Raw genomic sequence first — 24,610 nt, 5'->3', positions numbered from 1 at the left:
GTTTTATCCCATTAGACCTGTAAATTATACTAGACTTAAGTTTTTTCACTTTATGCTAGTAATTTTATTGGTTAGCTAATAACAACCTGCAAGTATTGTAGTGTTGTAGCAATAACAGAAGTGTCTCCATCAATTTATTGATCTCTTGTTACTGATACACCTCCAAGTGGGAAACTAGGGGCTTATCTAAAAATCCCAGTTTCCCACTGCTAAATATGAGTTTGTGCTCTCATCTCGTAATATTTCTAAATACATTATTTCTGACACAACTTCAACTGCGCTATAATGGAAAATAAACTTGGTGTAAAATATATGGAATATAAATCTTATGAAGCCTACTTCTTACCGCCAAGAATTTAATGCTGGTGGGAAAACACATGCTAACTTTAGCGACGAGTTAGCTATTTCATTGCAAAGAGAACTAAGATTACCGGAGAACTAGCAGCCTTTCCAGGGAGAAAACTAAGGCCAGTGGTAAGCTAACTAACACAATAACGTTAGCGGCAAGCTAGCTACTTTACCGCGGAGAGAACTACGATTAGAAACAAAAAACTAATGAGAAACATTAAGTTTTGATTTCCAAAACAATAAATTACCAAAGAAATAATGACAGCAATTATATTTATTGAGGTCTTGAAAAGCATTATATTTGACTTGGGTCAAATGGTGCAAGATCCCTGCAATAGTGATTTGTTTGCATGTGTAGCACTATGATCCTATCACTAGCACTGTGGCCTTTTTGAAGCATCAGTTAAAAGTGCTTCGTAATTTTATACTCGTTATCATGTTTCACTACTAAACTAAAATCCATTTCACACCAGAGTTCTCCTTTAAGTAATAGTGGAAAAAAGTGAAAACTGCAAAATTTGCAAAATTACGAAAATTTTATTCAGAAAATACATCAAAAACGAAGAGTAAAAAAGGTACATCCAACAAAATTATATATATTTCCACATATAACACCCACCCCCCAAGTTTATTACAGTGTAGAAATTAATATTTAAACATAAAATAGTGAAATTATGAACAATTAATAACACTTAAATCTGAATACTGTACTGGTGCTGTTCTGTTTTTCAGTCCTGTTCACTAAATTACACGGACACTGCTGTGTGAACTCGTGCAAATTCTGTGTTCGGTAATTGTGAAACAGTGGTGACCTTCACGTGCACTTAAACTAACGGACATCTGCTGAAAAACAGAAGTTTTTACTGTAACAGTGTTCCTCTTTTCTGAGCTGTACACGGGTTTCACTACAGAAGTGAGGGAGGATACAGTGGCTTGCAAAAGTATTCATACCCCTTGAACTTTTTCACATTTTTTTCTTAATGTATTTTATTGAGATTTTAAGTGATAAACCAACACAAACTGGCTCATAATTGTGAAGTGCAACAAAAATAATTTAATTTTTTTATCAAATCAAAATCTGAACAGTTAAATGTGCAAAAGTATACAGCTCCCCTCTATCAAAAGTGTAAGCTTTTAACTCTATTCTTCTTTATAAAACAGCTGAAGATCAGTCAGGTTGGATGGAGAGCGTTGGTCTGTGAACAGCAGTTTTCATGTCTCAGTGGGATTTAAGACTGGATCATTCTAACACATGAATATTCTCTGATCTAAATCATTACAGCTCCACTGTAGCTCTGGCTGTATGTTTAGGGTCATCGTCTTGCTGGAAGATCTCAAGTCTTTTACAGCCTCCAACAGCTTTTCTTCTTCCAGGATTGTTCTGTATTTATTTATCTCCATCCATCTTCCCTCCTTCAACTCTGACCAGCTTCCTAAATCTGTCCCTGCTGAAGAAAAGCTCATCCCCACAGCATGATGCTGCCGCCACCATGTTTCACAGTGGGGATCAGGGTGTGTTCGTAGTAAGGAGCAGTGTTACTTTTGCGCCACACACAGGGCTTTTTTACATTTAGGCCAAAAAATTAAACTTTGTTCTGATCTGAGAACAGACCCTTTTTCCACATGTTTACTGTGTTCAAATATTTAAAACCATTTTTTTTTTATTCCAATTCACAATTATGTGCTACTTTGTGTTCATCTATCAGTTAATACCCTTAATTTCAGAAGATGTGGTAAACTAGCCAGTGAGCCAATACCTAAATCAGGGCGACACCTGAACGCCAAACAAACCTAATTAACTCGAACCAAACATCTCAAAAGCATGATACTCCCACCACCATGCTTAACAGCTGCTACAAGGTTTTCTCAGTGGAATAAGGTGGGTTTATTCTGTACGATGTTGCTCAGAAAAAGAATATTTCAAAGAACTCTGGACGTTTCTGTTCATGACGAGTGTAAATATACTTCCCACCACAGATCACGAAAAAAAACCCCAAAAAAACAAAAAAAAAAAGAATTCCTGTGTATCTGAAATGTTCCCACTCGTGTAAAAGCTAAAGCGTGGGAGGACTCAACATACTGACCTTGGCGAAGAGCAGCAACAGTAAAGTAGGGATGCACCGAACAACTGAAAATATTCAGCCGAAAACCACAAAAACTACACTTTACCAAATAATGACTCATTTATTTTAAATCCTGTTGCTGTTTTTTTTCTCTTACTTTAGGATTTTTTTTCCAGGACTGAAGATATTAAGCAGAATAAAGTGTAATAGTAAAGTTTTACAGCTGTACAGGACTACAAGAGTAACGGTAGCTGAGCTAACGTGGACTTAGTGTTTTTCGCACTATAAGGCGCACCAGCCAAAAATGGTTTATTTTCATATATAAGGCGCATTTTATGCAAAAATAGTAACATTATAGTAGTAGAAACAGGGGTGTCATGTTTTCTTTGTAATTTAGCTAAGTTAAGTAAACTAAACTGTAATTCTTAAAAACAGTTTAGACGAGTCAGACAAGCACTGGATGTTAATCTAGACAGATTTCTCTCCTAAAAACATTATTTACAGTGAGCTTAGATTTACACTAAAGCTGGAGCATTAGCATTAGCAGCTAACTGCTACACTGAGGAACCATAGCTTACTGAGCCAGAGTGATATTAGCTAGCGGTTTGTCCCACGTAGCTTGTTTTAACACAGTAAACACGCAGACTACAGTCTGAACAACAAAAGAGCTATATTAGCGTCTAATGCTAATGCTGCTCCAGCAGTACTAGTCGAGGTTAGTAGCAGGCTACAGATCGATATACTCGCCTCTGAAGAGCAAAAGAGCTAGTGCTTAGCACTATGGTTAGCGGCTAATGCTTATGATGCTCCTGTAGTGCTGGCTGCGGTTAGCAGCAGGCTACAGGACTATATACTCAGCTCTGAACAGCAAAAGAACTAGCGCTAAGTGTGGTTAGCAGCTAATGCTAATGCTGCTTCAGCAGTGCTATTCGCGGCTAACAGCAGGCTACAAGACGATATACCTCCGAACAGTCAAAAAGCTAGTGCTTCGCATGGTTAGCAGCTAATGCTAATACTGCTCCAGCCTTGGTGCTGAAGAACTTTTACTTTTTGGGAAAATTAAAGGATTTTAAGTGCACCTCATAGTGCAAAAAATACAGTATTTCCGGGATGTTAACCTTTTATAGCAAAATATTTCTATTAATCATTTCTTGAGAAAAAAAAATGTTTTAGCCTATGTTTTGGGAGGATTTTTGTGGATTTCTGTTGATTTATCAGCCAAAGCATGATTCCCCTTTTGGTCCGACTACGTATTTTTGCCTAAAAATCAATGTTTTAGTAAACAAATGAAAATGAAATAGCCACAAATACTGTGTAATAATAAAAAAATGTTATTAAGGGTCAAAACGTGATAAACGACTGGAAAAAGCAAGAAAAAAATTAATTTAGGGTACGTAACAAAAGATGTTTGGTAGATGTTTGATATTCCGTTGTTGGGCAAATAAAATTTTTTGTTTTTAAACCTTTATTAAGCTCTACAGTACAGAAAGTTAAACCGTAAAAAAACAGTGTATATTCGCATTTAGAAGCGGATTTAAATGCGATTTCGGCCAAAAACGTTGGTTTCGGTGCACCCCTACAGGAAAGGCCTTCAGCTCGGCCTTCCAGCTACGAAACGTTACTGAATAAATACTCACAGTTGCACAGGTGCGCAAATGCTAGCGGCTAACTCCACCCACTGCATCACAGCCAATTAAACACCTGCTACAGGTACCGAACACTCACACATACATACATACATACATAACATCAATTCCAACAAACGGGTCAGGTTTACAGTCGCCGTTTATACCGTTTATACACACTTTCATACACACTCACACCCGTGCACAAGCACACACACACACACACACCTGGGGAGGGGGCGGAGCCACTCGTCTCACTCGGCCAGGTAACCCCAAACTCAACCCAAAAACCAAACTCAAACCCAAAACCAGCACTGTCCAGTAGGGTAAGCACTGAGGGAAGTTCCTATTGGACAGTCCTGGCTCTGGGTTTAGCGTTTAGCGCTTAGCATTTCCAGCTTGTGTTTTTTATGAACTCTTTTAATGAACTGAGCCGAGGATGAGCGCCCCCTGTGGCCTGGGGTGGAGCGCCCCATGTGGCTGGTCCTGGCACTGCGGCGTTATCTGGTGCGGCCGGTGGCTCTAGGCACCTTCAGCACTTTGTAAACGCTGTTGTGAAAGACGGTGGTGAAGTGCGGCCGGGTTTCTCTGGACATCAGCGTACAGAGGGGAATTTTCCCAGCATTCCCGGGGTCCTCCACATCCCAGATCTCAGGCATACTGCAGCCCGGCCTGCAACACATCACACAGCCACGCATTAATATGATTAAAACAAGTAAAACGGTTAAAACACTCGCCGTAAACACGTGTACATGAGTAGGGGCACCATAATCATATTGTACACAAATACAGTATGTGTATATATTAGGGGTGTAATGGTACATGTATTCTTTACAAACCGTCACGGTACGGGGGTTCACGGTACGGGAAGGTGGGGGAGCAGTTGGGTCACGGTCTGGGGGTTCACGGTACGGAGGTCACGGAACGGGGGGGGTCACTGTTTGGTTTGCGTAAACTCACGCAGAATAAACACGGTACACAGGCAGTCTATATGACACTTGTGGAACCAATGAACATAACCTGGAAAGTGTAGCTGTAGGCACTGATGCAATTAGCATCTCGCTACTGACCTAGCCTATAGCTCATAGCCTGCGCTGAGAAGATTAGCTCTGATTGGAGGCTGGAGTTTAGAAACACAGTTCATTCAAACTGTCCACAACCGTCGCTGTGCTGCCATAGAAACAAATGGTATTCTGTCACTTTCCAGTGTGAACTCAGGGTTAGGCGCTCGTACTCTCATTCTCCCTCTCTCTCTTTTTCCCTTTTTTGCTCGCGCCATCTGTCTGTCTGTCTGTCTCGCTCTTTCCCTCGCACGTTCTGCTGTCTGTCTGTCTGCTGTAGATCATCCTCCTCCTTAAGGTTGGACGTGTTGTGGTTCAGAGATGCTCTTCTGCAGACCTCGGTTGTAACGAGTGGTTATTTGAGTTATTGTTGTCGTTCTATCAGCTGGAACCAGTCTGATCGTTCCTCTCTGACCTCTGACCTCTGACATCTACAAGGCATTTACTCCCATAGAACTGAACTGCAGCTCACTGGATATTTTCTCTGCTTTTTTCAGATAATTCTCTGTGAACTCTAGAGATGGTTGTGGGTGAAGTTCCCAGTAGATCAGCAGTTTCTGAAATACTCAGACTCAGGCCACGTTCAAAATCACTTAAATCACATTTCTTCCCCTGATTCTGATGCTCTGATGGTTTAAACTGCAGCAGATCAGCTTGGCCGTGTCTACATGCCTAAATGCGTTGAGTTGCTGCCGTGTGATTGGCTGATTCAACATTGGCGTTAAAAGGGCTGCAATGATTATTCGATATAATCGATATAAACAATGCTGATTATTTAAATTTGTCGATTTCTAATTTATTTGTCGACTAATTGTTAATTTGTAACAGTACCGCATTAAACAAAGTGCTGGAGACAGAAACACAATGGAAGACTTAGTCTGTGTCTCCAGAAGAGCTCAAACACAACAGATTACATATTAAAATCACTAAATATCAGAACTTTCCACATTTAATCGATCTCATGTTCTGCTGTTTTTATATTGTTTTTAGAGATGGCAGAAATAATCGCTGACTAATCGACTAATCGAAAAAAATTATCGTTAGATTAGTCGACTACCAAAATAATCATTAATTGCAGCTCTAATATATATATATATATATATATTTTGTGGCTGATATTTTTAATGACCTGGAGCGTCTGGTGCACCACGAGTCCTCCAGGATGAAGAAATCCACCTGCAGCTTCACCAGGTTCCTCTTCACCTCCTCCACCGGCTTACGACTGTACATCGCATACACCAGCTTCGTCCTCTCTCTGAACACACACACACACACACACACGCTTAAACTTCCATACGTGTTGCAAAAGTATTCATACCCCCTCACATTTTTCCACAATTTCTCTCCTTACAACCACAAACTTAAAATCTCAATAAAATGCATTTTAGTGATAAACCAACACAAAGCAGCCCTAGATTGTAAATTGAAACGAAAACGATGCATGTTTTTTTTTTTTTAAATCAAGTGAAAATCTGAAAAAAAATGTGTGCCCCCTTTACTCTAAAACCCCTTAAATAAAAGCCACTGCAATAAATTCACAGCCATCAAAAGTCGTAACTTCTTAAATGAGTAAATAGAGTTGATCCAGCTGTGTGTAATTTAGTCTCAGTATAAAAACAGATGTTCTGTGAAGTCAAATTTATTTCTAATGCACATTTAAAACAACTCCGTTAACCAAAGTGCTGTCCTGTAGAATTTGAAACAAAAAACAAAATCAAATGACATTAAAAGCTATGGAATAAAAATGAGATTTAAGACTAGATTTAAAATTTGACTCCATGGGGGCTAGTCTGACGCGTAAAGGCAAGTTTATTTGTTTATCCTTTTTAAACTCACTATCCATCATCACACCAAGATTCTTCGCGCAAGGTTTTACACAAGTGCCCAGTGAATCCAGATCTACAGAGGGAGCCTCAGTGACCCTGCTAGGTCTAAAAAGCACAATCTCAGTTTTACTTTCATTAAAATGTAAAAAAAAATCAATGCCATCCAGGCTTTAATGTCCTCAAGACACTTCAGCAGTAGTTTTAAAGAGTTTGTATCAGCTCTGTGAAGAAAGCCTCAGTGGTTTATTAGTGAACACTAGTGAACAAACAGCATCATGAAGACCAAGAAGGAAGAACTCAGCCGACAGGTCTGAGATAAAGTTGTGAAGAAGTAGTTTAAAGCAGAGTTAGATTATAAAAACATCTCCCAAGTAGGAGAAACAAACCGAGAGACCCATGATCACCCTGGAGGAGCTGCAGAGATCCACAGATCAGGTGGATCAGGAGAATCTGTTCACAGGACAAACTATAAGTCCTGCTCTCCACAAATCTGATCTTTATGGAAGAGTGGAAGAAGAAAAACATTGTTGAAAGAAAGACGTAAGAAGAGCTGTTTGTACAAGCAAACGTGGAAATATGGGAATGTTATTTTCTTCAGCAGGGACAGATTTAGGAAGCTGGTCAGAGTTGATGGATGGAAGATGGATGGAGATAAATAAATACAGAACAATCCTGGAAGAAGAAAAGCTGTTGGAGGCTGTAAAAGACTTGAGACCTTCCAGCAAGACGATGACCCTAAACATGCAGCCAGAGCTACAAAATAATTCAAAATGATGTGCTACTTTGTGTTGGTCTGTCACATAAAATCTCAATAAAACAAACATTTAAGTTTGTAATTTTAGGAAGTTACTGTAAGAACTGTAATGTCAGCGCTGACCTCAGTCCCGCGTCCTCGTAGTGCGGGTGGTTAACAATGGCTCTGCCGGCGGACAGCTTCACGCTGGCCATGGTGGGCATCGCCCCGGCAAACACTGCACCTGCACAACCCAAACATCAGAACACTGAACTTTTCAGTGTGAAGCGTCACAGTATGAAACCAATGAGTCATCAGACCATCAGACAGTGACATCACTAATCGCCTGTGTGTAGAGTATAGTGTGTGTATTAGAGCTGCACAATATATCGTTTCAGCATCGTCATGGTGATGTGCGCATGCGTAACAGTCACATCGCAGGACGTGTGATGTCACTTAAGGCAATTAAATAAAACACATGTTGCAATTTTTTTTATTCTTGATGCAAGAAGTACTGTAGATACACAGCGCTGTCTCTGTGTCTGTGTGAGTGACAGACTGCTGCTGCCTGAGAAGCGTGAGGGGGAGGGGCAGGAGTAAACACTAGGTAACTGCACACATGGGCTTCATCCACATGGTTGGGCACATGCTTGTAAACGTGAGCACGTGTGGAAAGCTGTGCACCTCAGTCCAGCACAGATATTTCCAGGTACAGCTGAATTTACAATTTGAATCCCAGAAAAACAAACACTCTTATTTACCTTTAAAAAACATTTAAATGCTGATTAAAGAGCCGATTGCTGTTGTTTTGCTGTTTTTCTCGGGTTTTGAGAGCTTAGCGCTGACTCAGCTCTTGATTGGCCTGGACGCGATGGTGGGGGCGGGGCAGGTGGTGTCATGGACCCTGCATTGTTTAATATCGCGATATGTATCAGCGAAAAAAGAACATTTGCAATGTAAAACTTTTCCAGTATCGTGCAGCCCTAGTGTGTAGTGTATGTATACGGTGTATATAGTGAATATATTGTATATAGTGTGTACTCACTCTGAGGGGTGTTCTCTTTGATCCACTCCAGCAGGTCCTCCTGGGGGAGGTTACTGAACTCCCCTATGATTCCCCATTGGTTCTGCAGGTTGGCCACGCCCTGAACAGTCATGATTGACAGGATGCCGAAGACTATTATGTATTGCTTCATCTTCTCCCCGACCCAACCGAACATCTGCACACAAACAGGCATATATATATATATATATATAAATAATGAGCGCTATTTAAAAAATAAATAAATAAAATGCTTCTCTGGTGAGCTTTTGTTTATATTCCTCTCTCTCTGTCTCTCTCTCGACGTGAATTTAGTTTCTGCTTGTTCTATTTTCCCGCCTGTTTTTAGGCTCACGATGTCCTTATAAGGGCCTTTTTTCCCGGTCGTGTTCCAATTCTCTAGCCGGAGCAGGAGTAGTGTATTGGAGCGCGACCCTGACGACACGGGTTGGATCCCGCGAGAGGAGCGGTGTGTTTATTTATATAATTATTTATTTTTTCTTCTTGGGTTTACCTGCTTTGAGATCAACTGTTCTGCGATTGGGTTCAACATCCCTCTGGGCTGGAGAGATACTAGTCTGTAGAACTCCATCCCATTACACATAAACTTATCACCCATCCTGTGTGTGTGTGTGTGTGTGTGTGTGTGTGTGTAATGTGTGTGTGTGTGTGTAATGTGTGTGTGTGTGTACCTGTCTGGAGGACAGTAGAGCTGCCATCAGGCACATGTGAGGAGTGAGGAAGAGTTTGAGTCTCATGATGAGAACAGCCAGAACCGCAAACGCCACCAACTGCAGACTGTGATACACCACCTACACACACACACACACACGTTACACACACACACCACACACACACACACGTTACACACACGTTACACACACAGGTTCAGAAGTTATCTATTGTCAGGTATGAACAGTAATAATTATGGTTTATGAAAAACAGTCTTACCACCCCCTTCACCAGCTTATCCGCCCTGTAACACATCAAACACTGATTACACACAGCGCCACCTGCAGGAGCACTGCCTGAACTACAGCTTCCTGCAACCAGGACTTGTGTGATGTGCAAGATGTGATGCGTTAGATGTGATGCAATATGTAAATGTCAAACAACTTTGCGATGAGAGATGTGATGCGTGAGATGTGATGCGTGAGATGTGATGCGTGAGATGTGATGCGTGGGATGTGATGCGTGGGATGTGATGCGTGGGATGTGATGCGTGGGATGTGATGCGTGGGATGTGATGCGTGGGATGTGATGCGTGGGATGTGATGCGTGGGATGTGATGCGTGGGATGTGATGTAAAGATGTAAAGAGAGATGTAATGTGTAATACATTGTGTGATGCGTGATGTGATGTGATGCGTGGGATGTGATGCGTGGGATGTGATGCGTGGGATGTGATGCGTGGGATGTGATGCGTGGGATGTGATGCGTGGGATGTGATGTGATGCGTGGGATGTGATGTGATGCGTGGGATGTGATGCGTGAGATGTGATGCGTGAGATGTGATGCGTGAGATGTGATGCGTGAGATGTGATGCGTGAGATGTGATGCGTGAGATGTGATGCGTGGGATGTGATGCGTGGGATGTGATGCGTGGGATGTGATGCGTGGGATGTGATGCGTGGGATGTGATGCGTGGGATGTGATGCGTGGGATGTGATGCGTGGGATGTGATGCGTGGGATGTGATGTAAAGATGTAAAGAGAGATGTAATGTGTAATACATTGTGTGATGCGTGATGTGATGTGATGCGTGGGATGTGATGCGTGGGATGTGATGCGTGGGATGTGATGCGTGGGATGTGATGTGTGAGATGTGATGTGATGCGTGGGATGTGATGCGTGTGATGTGATGTAAAGATGTAAAGAGAGATGTAATGTGTAATACATTGTGTGATGCGTGATGTGATGTGATGCGTGGGATGTGATGCGTGGGATGTGATGCGTGGGATGTGATGTGTGAGATGTGATGTGATGCGTGGGATGTGATGCGTGTGATGTGATGTAAAGATGTAAAGAGAGATGTAATGTGTAATACATTGTGTGATGCGTGATGTGATGTGATGCGTGGGATGTGATGCGTGGGATGTGATGCGTGGGATGTGATGCGTGGGATGTGATGCGTGGGATGTGATGCGTGGGATGTGATGCGTGGGATGTGATGCGTGGGATGTGATGCGTGGGATGTGATGCGTGGGATGTGATGCGTGGGATGTGATGCGTGGGATGTGATGCGTGGGATGTGATGTAAAGATGTAAAGAGAGATGTAATGTGTAATACATTGTGTGATGCGTGATGTGATGTGATGCGTGAGATGTGATGTGTGAGATGTGATGCGTGGGATGTGATGTGTAATACATTGTGTGATGGGTGATGTGATGTACAGTATAATGTGATATATAATGTGATTATTTTACAGAGGGGTCACTCACTGGTCAGAGCTGTGCTCGTTCTCAGGTTCTGGTGTTTTATTGTTGGGGTTTTTGAGGAAGGTGATGATGTCCTTCACGGTCTGCAGGAGAAGATTAGGGTCAGAGGGAGCTTCTCTACAGCGTTAATATAAAACACAATATAAACACCCTGAACTCTCACCCGCACAGCTACCACGGCAACCACCAGCACGTTCACCGGCAACAGCAGCGTCTTCATATACCTCCACACCGTCTGAAACACACGTCATCACACAGCTCAGTTTCCTCTGCTGAGAAGAGTTTGTTGGACACGTCCAGGTAGCTGCACCGTTAAAATAGCAATCCACCAAAGACAGAGCTCACCTGATCTACTCTTAAAGAGAATGACACTCTGATTGGTTTATTATTTCAGGTTAAGCTCAAAATTATCCACACCCATCATTAATTAAGAGAATTAGTACATGACTTTTGCTCTGCGTTTCGAGCCACGCAAGGTGTACTTTTCCCGTGGTTATGATAGCAAAGACACACTGACACGCCCTGAATCATGCTGCACAGTGCACGGCTAACGGCTCACCTGTAGATAAAGCTAAAATAGGACCCATGAAATTTTCAGAGTTCTTGCTCCCTTTTTAACGTCAAATTTAATGCTTTTTATGACTTTTTTTTTACGACCTCCATGAATATAATTTAAGGCCCAAAAATGTAGTCCTAACTATTCATGTAGAAAAGTTATTGTATTGACAATTAAATCTTAACGTTTCATTTATTATCCATTTTCTTTATCAATTTTGTTCCATCGTGATGCAGAACATGTTAGCATGTCAGCTAGCTCACCGCTAATGTTAGCTAGCTTTTCCCTCAGTAACGTAGCTAACTCACCGTTAACGTTGGTATGTTAGCTAGCTCGCTGCTAATGTTAACCCCGCTAACTTTAGTTCTCTCCCCAGTAACGTTAGCTAGCTCTACGCTAACCCTAGTTCTCTCCCCAGTAACTGGCCGCTAATGTTAGCATGTGCTTTTCCAACGGCATCAAACACACCTTCTAAAAATGTAATACCTTCAGCAAATTTAAGACAATCTAAAGATCATAACTATAAGGATTTTAATTTAAGACATTTTAAGACTTTTTTAGGACCTGCAGGAACCTGAATCAGAAAACTCACCTCCGCCTCCATGAAGTCGAACTCAGCAGCACACGTGTACATCATGGTGTCGAAGTCCTTGTAACTGGTGAACTTGGACTTGATCAGGCTGCTGATGTGAGCCTGAGACACACACACACACACACATCACACACACACACACACACTCAGCAGAAGTTCTAACACACTTAAACAGTGTACAAACACACCAACATCACACACTTACGTCATCAGACGCCCCGAGCACCAGCGCCAGCAGGAGCTTCAGGATCACCGTGGTGATCACCCAGGCAACGCACTGCATCACCTGCACAACACACACAACACACACCAGCTCTACACACTGCAGATACACTCCTATACAAATAAATACAGTACAGACTGAGTGCAGAGATCACATCACAATCATGGTAACATACTGAAATTCCACAGAAATCACGTGCAATATCATAGCAACCACCTAGCAACTTGCAACTACCTACCAGCCACTTAGCAATATCCTAGTAACCATAGCAACACCCTAACAACCACCTACCAGCCACTGAGCAATACCATAGCAAACAAATAAACAACAGCAACCTAGCACCTTCTTTAGAACACCCTAACAACCACTAAGCAACACTATAGCAACTATCAAAAATAGCACTAAGCAACATCACAGCATTCACCTTCCAGTCAATTAGCAACAATTTGGAATTTCACAGCAACCAGTTAACAACAACTCCACAACTACCACCTGGCACACTACAGCAGCCACATAGCAACACTCTAAGGACACCCTGACAACAATTAAGCAACATCACACATCCACCTACCTGTCGCTTAGCAACCATCTGGAATATCACAGGAACCAATTAACAACCATACAGCTACCACATGGAATACCATAGTAGCCACCTAGCAACACCCTAAGGACACCCTAACAACCACTAAGCAACATCATAGCATCCACCTACCAGCCACATCTGGAATATCACAGCAACCAATAAACCAGACCACCTGACACACCATAAAAACCACTAAGCAACATCACAGCATTCACCTTTCAGTCAATTAGCAACAATTTGGAATTTCACAGCAACCAATTAACAACAACTCCACAGCTACCACCTGGCACACCATAGCAGCCACATAGCAACACCCTAAGGACACCATAACAACCACTAAACAACATTACACACTCACCTACCTGCTGCTTAGCAACCATCTGGAATATTACAGCAAATAAATTAACAACACTACACCTACCACCTGGCACACCATAGCAGCCACATAGCAACTCCTAAACAACCACTAAGCAACATCATAGCATTTACCCATCAGCCACTTAGCAACCATCTGGAATAATCACAGCAACCAAATTAACAACTCCACAGCTACCACTTAGCAACTCCCCAAGAACTCCAAAAACAACTGCTAAGCAACATCATAGCATTTACCTTCCTGACAATTAGCAACCATCTGGAATATTACAGCAACCAGTTAACAACTCCACAGCTACCCCCTGGAATACCATAGCAGCCACCTGGCAACACTATAGCAACTACCAAAAATAGCACAGCAACTAGGGGGGTGGGACTGGGGGTTTAACCAGGATAACACAATAATCATCAACAAGAAAATAAACAGTAAACAGAATTATAAAAATAAAAACAGCATATAAATAAATAAATAAATGTTATAAACTAGTGTCCTGCATTTAAACTAGAACTGAGCAATATATCGATATTTATTATTGTATTGTGATAAATTATCAGGTTTGCAAAAAAAAAATTAACATTACGTTCATTACTTTTATGATTTATTAAGTCGATAGCATAATTATCACTATTATTTATAATTTTATAGCATTTTAACAAAGTAAAAGTTGTACAAAACATGCTCTCTTACCCAAGTCAGGAGTCCAGATCCGAAGCTTGCGATAAACCTCTCCCTGAGATAAATAACTCCCTGAAACAACGAGGAGAAAACACAGCATTAAACTGATTTTATCTCCAAATGCGATGCTTATTTCAGTCTGTTCACACTACGTTTCTAATGTGATCTAGATCTGATATTCATCTGAACAGTCCACATTCCTACACTGATGCTCTGATGCACTAAAGAAGAGCAGAGTCGCTTCACGTGAAGTTTCGGTTTCACTTTCTCCAGCATCACTGCTACATTATCAATACATAGTTTTATTAAAACATACTGGAGGTGCTCTAAACTCAAACACACACATTATATACACTAGTGCATCTCAAGAATTTGAATTAGAATATCATTAAAAAATTACTTTATTCCAGTAATTCAAATGTGAATCTTATATATTATATAGATGTATTAAACACAGGGTGATCTATTTTAAGTGTTTATTTATTTTATTGTTGGTGATTATGAAGCTTACAGACAATGAAAACCCAAAATCAGAGTCTCAGAAAATTAGATTATATTATAAGACCGATTGGTATTTTTGTTTGGCAGTGTGGGCAGTGTGCCAAGTCCTGCTGGAAAATGAAAGCTGTTTTCAGCAGAGGGAAGCTGTAAGATATGAAGTGCTGTAAGATTTTGTGGGAAAACTAAACTGCACTGACTTTAGACTTGATAATAAAACACAGATTCCTTATTTTAGCTTACCAGATAAAATATTTGATTTTAATTTAATTTTAATTTACTTTTCAATCTTTTAAGCTGTAAATTGCTTGGCTGTATTGAAAATGATGTATTACTGAAAATAAAAATTTATTAATTAATTGATTGTTATCTTCCATCACTAAGTCCTACCCTTCAGTTTCGCATGTTTATGTCTAGGGTATGGGGTGTCCTGATTCTCGTTAGGTTAAAGAAGTGTTGGGGCTTCATGTTCCTTCCTCATGTTACTGACGATTCGGCACAAGCAGCCAAAGAAACCCAGAAATAAGGTGTTTCCTTGTTAAAAATTACGGTAACTTTGTTTATGTTATGTTGTATGGCCATTTTCTTAATAACAAGCATTAAAATGGCTAAAACGTAATCTTAGTAGCTGGCTAGCAAGCTAACTTTCTTGTTCCACCTTAAATGGTGCAAAAGACAACATAAGCAGAGATGCGGATTTCATTTTCCAGCAGGACTTGGCACACTGCCCACACTGCCAAAAGTACCAATTGGTCTTATTATATAATATTCTAATTTTCTGAGACACTGATTTTTGGGTTTTCATTGGCAGTAAGCTTCATAATCATCAATAATAAAATAAATAAATATTTATAATAGATCACTCTGTGTTTAATACATCTATATATAATATATGAGTTTCACATTTTCAACTGAATTACTGAAATAAATTCACTTTTTAATCATATTCAAACTTTTTTTTTGATGCACTAGTATATAATTTGTGTATAGTGTGTGTTTTTGCAGTGTGTGTGTGTGTGTATAGTGTGTGTGTGTGTAGTGTAATGCTGGTGTCACTCACCCAGATGGAGATGAGTGAGGAGGCGTAGAAGGAGGTGAGCAGCATGGAGTTCCCAAACATCAACACAAAACACACCCCCAGAGACACCTGAAACACAACACACACTCATTAATATCACAACACACACACAAAACAATATGTGATAACACTCCCTGCTCTACAGTATTATACCCTCACTTATCCTCCAGACTCTTATCTCGCTCTGCCTCGCTCTACCTCCAGTCTAGTGAGGTCACATGATCAGAGTCTGCAGTGTGTAGGGCTCCCCCTGTTGCTGCAGGCGGGTAATGCAGTGTGAGTTCACTGTGGTTCATTATAACTGTGAAAAACACTCATATTCTTATAATTCTCATTATAATATCTTACAACCTTGTAACACACACACACTACACACAAACACACACTACACACAAACAAACACTCTACACACACTCTACACACACTCTACACACACTCTACACACACTCTACACACACTCTACACACACACAGTAAAGTTCTTACCATGTGAGTGATGAGGACGGTCTGCATCTTATCAGGACTCAGGTATCCCAGAATATACGTAGCAAACAGAGACGCCACCTGCAACACACACACACACACACACACACACACACACACACACACACGCGCGCTATTATCGATATTTTTCTTCTATACTGGATTGTTTTTTTCTCGTTGCGTGACTACTTGGTACTTTTAAAGTAAAGTATTTAAAATGATCATAGTTATTTCAATTAATCAAATGATTAATACAAAAATCTAGGATTAACGTTAATGTTAGGATAATAACTATCACAATATTAAAACCAGCTACAGGGAAACAAGTTATAATGTTATGGCTTATAACAGTGTAATATATATATATATATATAAGGACCTGTTTTTAGAGTATTATTCAGAGTATATAAAAGAAAAGTTGCACATTTTAATATAAAAAGCTCCGTAATGCTTTGTTTAAGAAAGAGATTTAGTTTTTTTTAGAAGTGGAAATAAACATGGTGGTCTGTGTGGGCGGAGTTTCAGAAGCCCTAGAGTGGGTGTGGCCTCCCTCTCAGAAGGATATAAGGGCGTATCTGAGCAGAACACGCTAATAAAACTGGTGCTCATCAGCACCAGGTGGTGCTCGTCTAAAAATAAAAAAAATTAAACCAAACTTCGATATTAGAGTTTCATACTGGATACGAATGCTATTAGAACTCACCTGTGTGAGCAGGACGAACTGAGCGAACTGCCACGGCAACATGAACATCACGTTAGATACACATAACGCCAGAACAGCGTTCCGGCTCGGCTTACGGCTCCTGCACACGCACAACATCACCATCATCATCACCATCATTATTACATTCACTTACAATATACAGCTCTGTGTGTATGAAGAGAGCACTTCAGTTTCTGAATCAGTTTCTCTGATTTTGCTATTTATAGGTTTATATTTGAGTAAAATGAACATTGTTGTTTTATTCTATAAACTACAGACAACATTTCTCCCAAATTCCAAATAAAAATGTTCTCATTTAGAGCATTTATTTACAGAAAATGAGAAATGACTGAAACAACAAAAAAGATGCAGAGCTTTCAGACCTCAAATAATGCAAAGAAAACAAGTTCATATTCATAAAGTTTTAAGAGTTCAGAAATCAATATTTAGTGGAATAACCCTGGTTTTAATGTCAGGCATCTTGGCATCATGTTCTCCTCCACCAGTCTTACACACTGCTTTTGGATAACTTTATGCTGCTTTACTCCTGGTGCAAAAAATTCAAGCAGTTCAGTTTGGTGGTTTGATGGCTTGTGATCATCCATCTTCCTCTTGATTATATTCCAGAGGTTTTTAATTTGGTAAAATCAAAGAAACTCATCATTTTTAAGTGCTCTCTTATTATTTTTACAGAGCTTTATTTTATATTGCTTAAAGTATCGTCTATAAACCTCTATAAAGTGCAGGTTACCTGAGGATGTAGGTGAGGAGGAGCATCTGCAGGACGAGGAACGGATAGGAGAAGCTCTCTCTGAGGGGCGGAGTCCACATCACCCGCGTGCTCTATATATAAAACACATATAAAACATATAAAACTATCACTAAAAAGTGTTAAACAAACCCAAATACTCTGTGAAATATTTAGATGCTCTTATCTGGGGAGCTGTTTGTTAACTTGTGGTTTCTGAGGCTGAAAACTCTGATAAACTCATCCTGTACAACAGAGGAAACTCTCGCTCTTCTATCCTTTCCTGGGGCTTCCTGTCCTGATGAGTGCCAGTTCCATCATCATAGTGTATGATGGTTTAAAAAATAAAAATAAAGTACTCTAACAAAAAAACGCCACAAAGAGATTTTTTAATTTTTTTTTTGTCAGATTTTTAGCAATATTATTGTGTACGATACGTAAACTCAGTTCTAGAGTCTAGAACCTGTAGCTTCAGGTTCTGTTTTTTGTGTGTAATCAGATGTTAACAGTGTTTTTATGGGGTGGGCGTGTCTTTACCTCTCCATGATTAAAAAAGAAAGAGGAAACTGTGATCACTCCTCCGGCGTGACTTCCACTGAAAACAGCAACACAGAACCATTATTAAAAACATAAAATTAAATAAAAATCTTATTAATCAGATAAAATACTAAACTTCTACACTTTTCTACTGTAAATTCTACAGTATTTACGGTACTTTCTTTGGAATTAAAATGACGAGAATTCATGAAAATTAAATAATTCTGTATAAACAGGAAGAAATTATCTGTTTTAACAGCTTTAACTGACACTTTTACCAAAATCATCCATAATATGCAGTAAATGACTTAAAAAGGAGCAATATTTTCTGTTGCTGTACACAAAATCTGTTTTATAGAATAAAATTCTCTCAAATACAGTTTAGAACTGCAAGAAAATGTCCAGAAAATTGACTTTTTTTTGTAATGTTGCCCCAATGTACCCCACCGCATCTATTAAAATTGAATGAGATTTTACAAGAAAATCCTGTATAAATGGAATACATAAATTATCTAACAATTTTAACAAAACTAACTATTAAAAAATATAACTTTACAACATTTTCTTATAATTTTACCCCAAAATACTGTTGTTACAGTCAAATACAGTGAGCAACTGCAAGCAAATAAATGTAAAAATGCTTTTTTATCAAACCCTGCATTCCATAAAATCACCACCTTCAACAGACATTTTTTTTTTCATTTTTTTGTTCAACATTGTGAACCCCAACATATCAAATCTATATATAAATCTATAAATGTAGAACATAACTCCTAATAGCATAACTAAATAGAAAAATGAAAATAAAAAATGATCTGTATAAACTGATATATCCTTTTTGAACTGCTTGTAACTTTTAACAAAACTAGCAATGAACATTTTACCCCAAATGATAACTTTACTTTGTGCAGACAATTTTTCTCATTAAATTGGGTTTTAAAAGAAATGTATTTCTATGAATTATATGCATCTTAATACCTATGAAATAAATCAGCATTTCAGTAAAATTTCACAATTAACAGTTTTTACCACAGTGAAAAACATTGTTAAATGGTATTAAAATTAAGGTCCCAATTTTTGATGATTATTAATTTAAACATGCCTACAAATGAATGCTTAAGAATGCTAGGGTATTAATAGCAACATTATAAAAAAGAGTAATGATTAATAACATCTTTATTAAATGTTGATTAATAATTATTTTTGCAATTTTACGTAAAATGACTTGTGTTATGTTGATATATAAATCACTCTCAAATTCAGTCTATAACTAAGAAATTTAGCACAAAATTTCACAATATTTATAGTATATTTTGGATTTTTTGTTTTTAAAAAATACTAAAACGAAAGTAATCCTCTGTTTACTTCAACTTGTAACTTAATTTTTATGAGATAATACTGAATAAAATAAATAAACAAAACAGTATTTGTTGATTAAAACATTATTATTTTTTTTGGTTTAATTTTTGGTGTTAATAGTAACTAAACCGCCAACGTACCTGAGATACGTCCCGTAAATGTAGAAGAGGCTCATCATGACTCCGTTCAGCAGGAACACAAACGTCACGTAGAAATAGGCGGGATCCCCCATTCCTGAAACCCAGCAGCACACAGCGTCAAATCAGAGCTAAAATAATCCAGATTAACAGGAACCAGGTGTGAACGCGAGAGAAAGGCGAGAAGCGGAGGCGAGAGAACCGAGCCGGGGTTCTGTTTTTAACCTCGAGCTTTCAGTGCAGAAGTGTTTCCACACCTCAAGTGAAAAAGTGAGCTTAAATTTAGTCTTTTTTTTTTTAAAGAGTTCAAACTGTTTTTAACGTTCAAACACCAACTGTATAACCCTGCTGTTCATTTCAGTGTGAGGAACTACTACCCATACAAAAACAGCTAAAGACAATCACTTCTTTAATATAATTATTTAATATAAATCAAAATTGATTAATACACAGTACCTCAAATTCCGTTTATTTTTTTATTATTTTAAAATGTTTTGCATTGTAGATTTCTACTAAAATCATTCAAACTATAAAGAAAAACAGATGTAATTATTTATAAAAAAAGTGTGAAACAAACCAATATATGTTTTATATTTTACATTCTTCATAGTAGTATTCTTCTCTTGCTTAAAACTCCTGTGTCTGGAATGCAATTGAAAAAAACAGGAGGATCAGTGAGTTTTCAGGCTTTTTTCTCGGTCACGTGACATCATCACAGTGTTCAGTAGCTCCTCCATTTCCACTCACTGTTGTTTTTAACGTGGATCTCCATGGAAACTGTGGCGCTCCCAAAGTGTAATTACGGTGCTCAGCAGTGGACAAATATCTATTTTATTAAAGGCGAGGAGACGAGACTCAGAGATGGGCGTCCGGACGGGACTAAAATTACCGGAGGAGCACGGAGTTCAGAGAAAAACAGTAGATAATTCAGCCTGTAATTTTCTCAGAGGACGTCTGAGAAAAACACCTACATGATCGTTCTGGACGGGAATAAAATCATAGAGGGAAATTACCCCAGAAAAAATACTTTAAGAAGACCATCGGAAATGTTATAATGATGGAACTGGCACTAATCAGGACCACCCCGGGAAATAAGTTCATCAGAGTAAACAGACTCAACCACAAGTTAAGCTTTTTAACAGAGTATTTTGGTTTGTTTAACACTGTTTGTTTTTAAGTTACTACATGATTCATTTTGAGTTCCTTCATAATCGGATAGATCACTTTACTATTAATTTACTATGTAGTAAAAAAGAAACAAATAAACACTAAAGAAGAAGGTGTTTTTAAATATTGGACCAAAATAGTAATAAATAGTGATCAATAGTGATCAGTAATACCTTCACAGCTGTCCACCGGCTCAAGCCCCTCCCCCCTGTTGATGGACCAGCACATCTTGGTGGGGATCTTGAAGTAGCCCATCACTGTGGTGTAGATCCGGTACCAGCTGGCCAGAACCACCTGCAGAGAGACCATTAAAACACTTTAATTTAAAGGATAAATAAAGCTTTACTGATTTTATTTCTGCTGTATTGAGATAAAGATGATGGAGATGGTCCGGACTGATGCAGGTAAACCCCGTTAGCTCACCTCTGGATACAGGTTGAACCTCTTTAAGGTGTTGATGATCAGCGGATACTCCGTCAGACGGTCGTTCATGATCAAGTGAAGACCGTTCAGGAAGGAGGGAGCTTCAATCACCGTCTTAAAATACGAGTAATAAAGACCCTGCAGCAACACAACACATATATCACACATAGACTCATATACATCATCAATATACATACATACATACATACAGCAACACAACACATACATCACACATATACTCATATAAATCATCAATATACATACATACATACAGCAACACAACACATATATCACACATATACTCATATAAATCATCAATATATATACATATATACATACATACAGCAACACATATATCACACATATACTCATTTACATCATCAATATATATACATATATACATACATACATACAGCAACACATATATCACACATATACTCATATAAATCATCAATATATATACATATATACATACATACATACAGCAACACATATATCACACATATACTCATATACATCATCAATATACATACATACATACAGCAACATAACACATATATCAGTGCTCATATACATCATGTATATCATACATCCACACACACACACACACACACACACACACACACACACACACACACACACACACACATATATATAGTAACAAGGTTTTGAAGGGTTAAGTGTTCTCAGGTTTTCTGGGAATTTCCGGGGGCTTCTGTGGGTTTATGGGGGTATATGGGAGTTTATGGGGATATATGGGAGTTTATGGGGGTATATGGGAGTTTATGCGGGTTCATGGGCATTTCTGATAGCGGCTGGGTGGTTTTGCAGGTTCATGAGGGTTTCGGTGAGTTTATTTGGGGGGGGGGGTTATGTTTTTAGGGGTAACTCAAGTCAAGTCAAGTCAAGAGGCTTTTATTGTCAGTACATCTGAGTACAGGTACACAGTGTGATGAAATTACGTTCCTCCGGAACCATGGTGCAACATAGAACAACAAGCAATAGACAACATAAAGTGCAGGAGTGACGACAGTGCAACATAAAATTATAAAATTATAACACTAAATAACAATAAATACAATAAATACAAAAGACGAGACAATTTAAAGACAGGACAGTGCAGTACCGATACGGTATAATAAAGTGTATAGTGAGGATAAGGTGCAGAGATGTGTGACATACTGTAACATATAGAACATATATAATCACAGCAGTTACTGAGGTACAGTTTATAGTTTTTAAGAGTGCAGCAAATAAAGTCATGTCAGCCTCATATTAGCCGTATATTAAACCTAACTTAGGGTTTAAGAGAGCTTATGTTAGCTTTAGATGGTTTCTGAGAGTTTCTGGGGGTTAAGGGGGGTTTCTGGGGGGTTCTGAGGGTTCATGAGGGTTTTGGTGAGTTTCCTGTTTTTTTTGGGAGGTTTATTGGGAGATTGTAAGGGTTTCGCAAGATTTCTGATGGTTTATTCCTCAGGATTTTTGAGGGTTTATTGGGGTTTAAGAGGGTTTATGAGAGTTTCAGGATGTTTCTGGGGTTTCAGGGACTTTTAGATGGTTTGTGTGAATTTTTTCTGAGGGTTTAAACAGGAATAAGCTGAATAAAAAAACGGCCGTACAGTCGAGCAGATCCTAAACACACTAAGAGAAAGTAACCAGCTGTACCATTTCAGTCCTGAAGGCCATCTCCTTCTCCAAGCCGGACATGTGGGAGAAATGTCTGTCGTTCTCAAACAGATGGAACAGATGGTACCTAATTAAACATGCAGGAAAAATCTGTATTTATTTATTATTCATCTATGATTTTGCTCAAACAAATACAACAGGTATATTTAAATTTTTATTGTGTTTACTATTTTTTCTTAGCTGTTTTTTATATATATTTTTCTTACTTTCCAGCTATTTATTACATTTACTATTTTAAACAGCTTGTGCTACACAAAAGTTAATACATTTTAAAAAAAACTTGTGTTTCAGTTCTCTGTTTAATAACAGTAACAGAATCTATATATGTATAATTATAAATAATGAATATGTGAGGATTCATTGATGAAATGGGCACTCACCAGTGTAAAGCTCCTGCAAAAGCAGCTGGGGGGCAAAGAGAGGAGAGGTCACAATGATATATAGGTGTATATATATATATTTAATATATGTGTGTTTGGCTGTGCGTGTTGACACTTTCACAAACTATCAAAATACAAATAGAGCAAATATGAATAAATTATAAGAAACTTTTCATTAAATATTATAGAGACGTCAGATAAAATAAATATTTAGAGTTAGCCAAACGAATATCAAAGGGAATTAAACAAATAGAAGGAAAAAAGTAGACTAACATGCAAATGTTTAAGTCAATAATTAAATAAATATAAAATATATATATAAAACAAAAATAATTACATATCAGAGACATTAGCTAAATTAGAAGTTCCACTGTTTCACTCAGATATTACACTACAGTCTCACTAAGCTCAAACCTGAGCAACATACATAAATAAAATACAATATTCATAAAATAATAATAACATTTTTAAAATAAGATAAAATAAGGGAGCACTTCAGTTTCTGAATCAGTTTATCTGATTTTGCTATTTATTGGTTTATTTTTGAGAAAATAAAGAAAAATACCATTAAAAGATACAAAATAAAGTAAAATAAAAAAAAACAGAGTTAAAGCTAAATGTAAACTAAAAACAGGTAATTTATAAAGAGTTGAGGATGGTTAGTGTGTGTAAAATAGTGTAGAATAAATAATAGCTGTGATTAAATATAGTAAACATATACAAACTGATATATTTAAGAGCTATATGAGAAGTTTCTCTGTTTTCCTGATTTTTAGAGAGTTTTAAAAGCTCGTATCTGAGATAAATACAGAAATATGGTGTAATTCTCACCGATTATCAGGACAGTGATAAGCCGGGCGGAGGCGGCGGGTCCCAGGCCGAGTCTGGTCCGCAGGAGCGCGGTGAAGCTGCCCGCTCTGCCCGGGGTCTGGCTCCCCTGCGGCGGCGCTCTGCTCTCCCGAGCCCGCCTGCCTCTGCCCGGAGCCGCGGGACTGCGCTCCCGGTCCGCGTCCGCCTGCAGCTGCTCCCGCCCGGCCTGCTTCTTACTCTTCACCGCCATGGAGACCCGGAGCTGTGGAACCTCCAGCAGCGGGGATTCAGCCTGATCCGATCCGCTCGGGCTGCAGCTCCCGCCCGCTACACCTACCTCTGCAGCTCCCTTAGACTTAGCTTTAGCATTAGCTTTAGCTTTATTCTTACTACGAGTAGTGTATGTAGTTTTAGCTTTAGCGTTAGCATCAGCATTAGCAATAGCTTCGCCACGCAAGCGAC

At 38.9% G+C, this 24,610-nt stretch overlaps 1 protein-coding gene across 1 annotated transcript; it reads right to left on the bottom strand.

Annotated features, from left to right (window-relative positions):
• Positions 1-865: 865 nt before the first annotated feature.
• On the bottom strand, positions 866-24,497 carry dpy19l1l (dpy-19-like 1, like (H. sapiens)). Its single transcript, XM_022662436.2, has 22 exons — positions 24,170-24,497; positions 23,339-23,363; positions 22,938-23,025; positions 21,273-21,410; positions 21,023-21,143; positions 19,686-19,779; positions 18,187-18,244; positions 17,653-17,744; positions 16,902-17,001; positions 16,202-16,279; positions 15,699-15,785; positions 14,153-14,212; positions 12,489-12,569; positions 12,284-12,385; positions 11,299-11,370; positions 11,139-11,218; positions 9,650-9,674; positions 9,391-9,510; positions 8,702-8,876; positions 7,801-7,900; positions 6,227-6,352; positions 866-4,708 (listed from the first exon to the last, which is right to left on the bottom strand). Exons 1-22 carry the CDS (start codon positions 24,396-24,398, stop codon positions 4,537-4,539), a joined length of 2,223 nt encoding a protein of 740 aa, XP_022518157.2. The 5' UTR covers positions 24,399-24,497; the 3' UTR covers positions 866-4,536.
• Positions 24,498-24,610: the final 113 nt, after the last annotated feature.

This window comes from Astyanax mexicanus, chromosome 1 (genome assembly GCF_023375975.1).
Source record: "Astyanax mexicanus isolate ESR-SI-001 chromosome 1, AstMex3_surface, whole genome shotgun sequence".
NCBI classification, from domain to species: Eukaryota; Metazoa; Chordata; class Actinopteri; order Characiformes; family Acestrorhamphidae; genus Astyanax; species Astyanax mexicanus.
The sequence above is the reverse complement of the archived record's forward strand: the minus strand, read 5'-3'. Positions and strand labels throughout refer to the sequence as shown.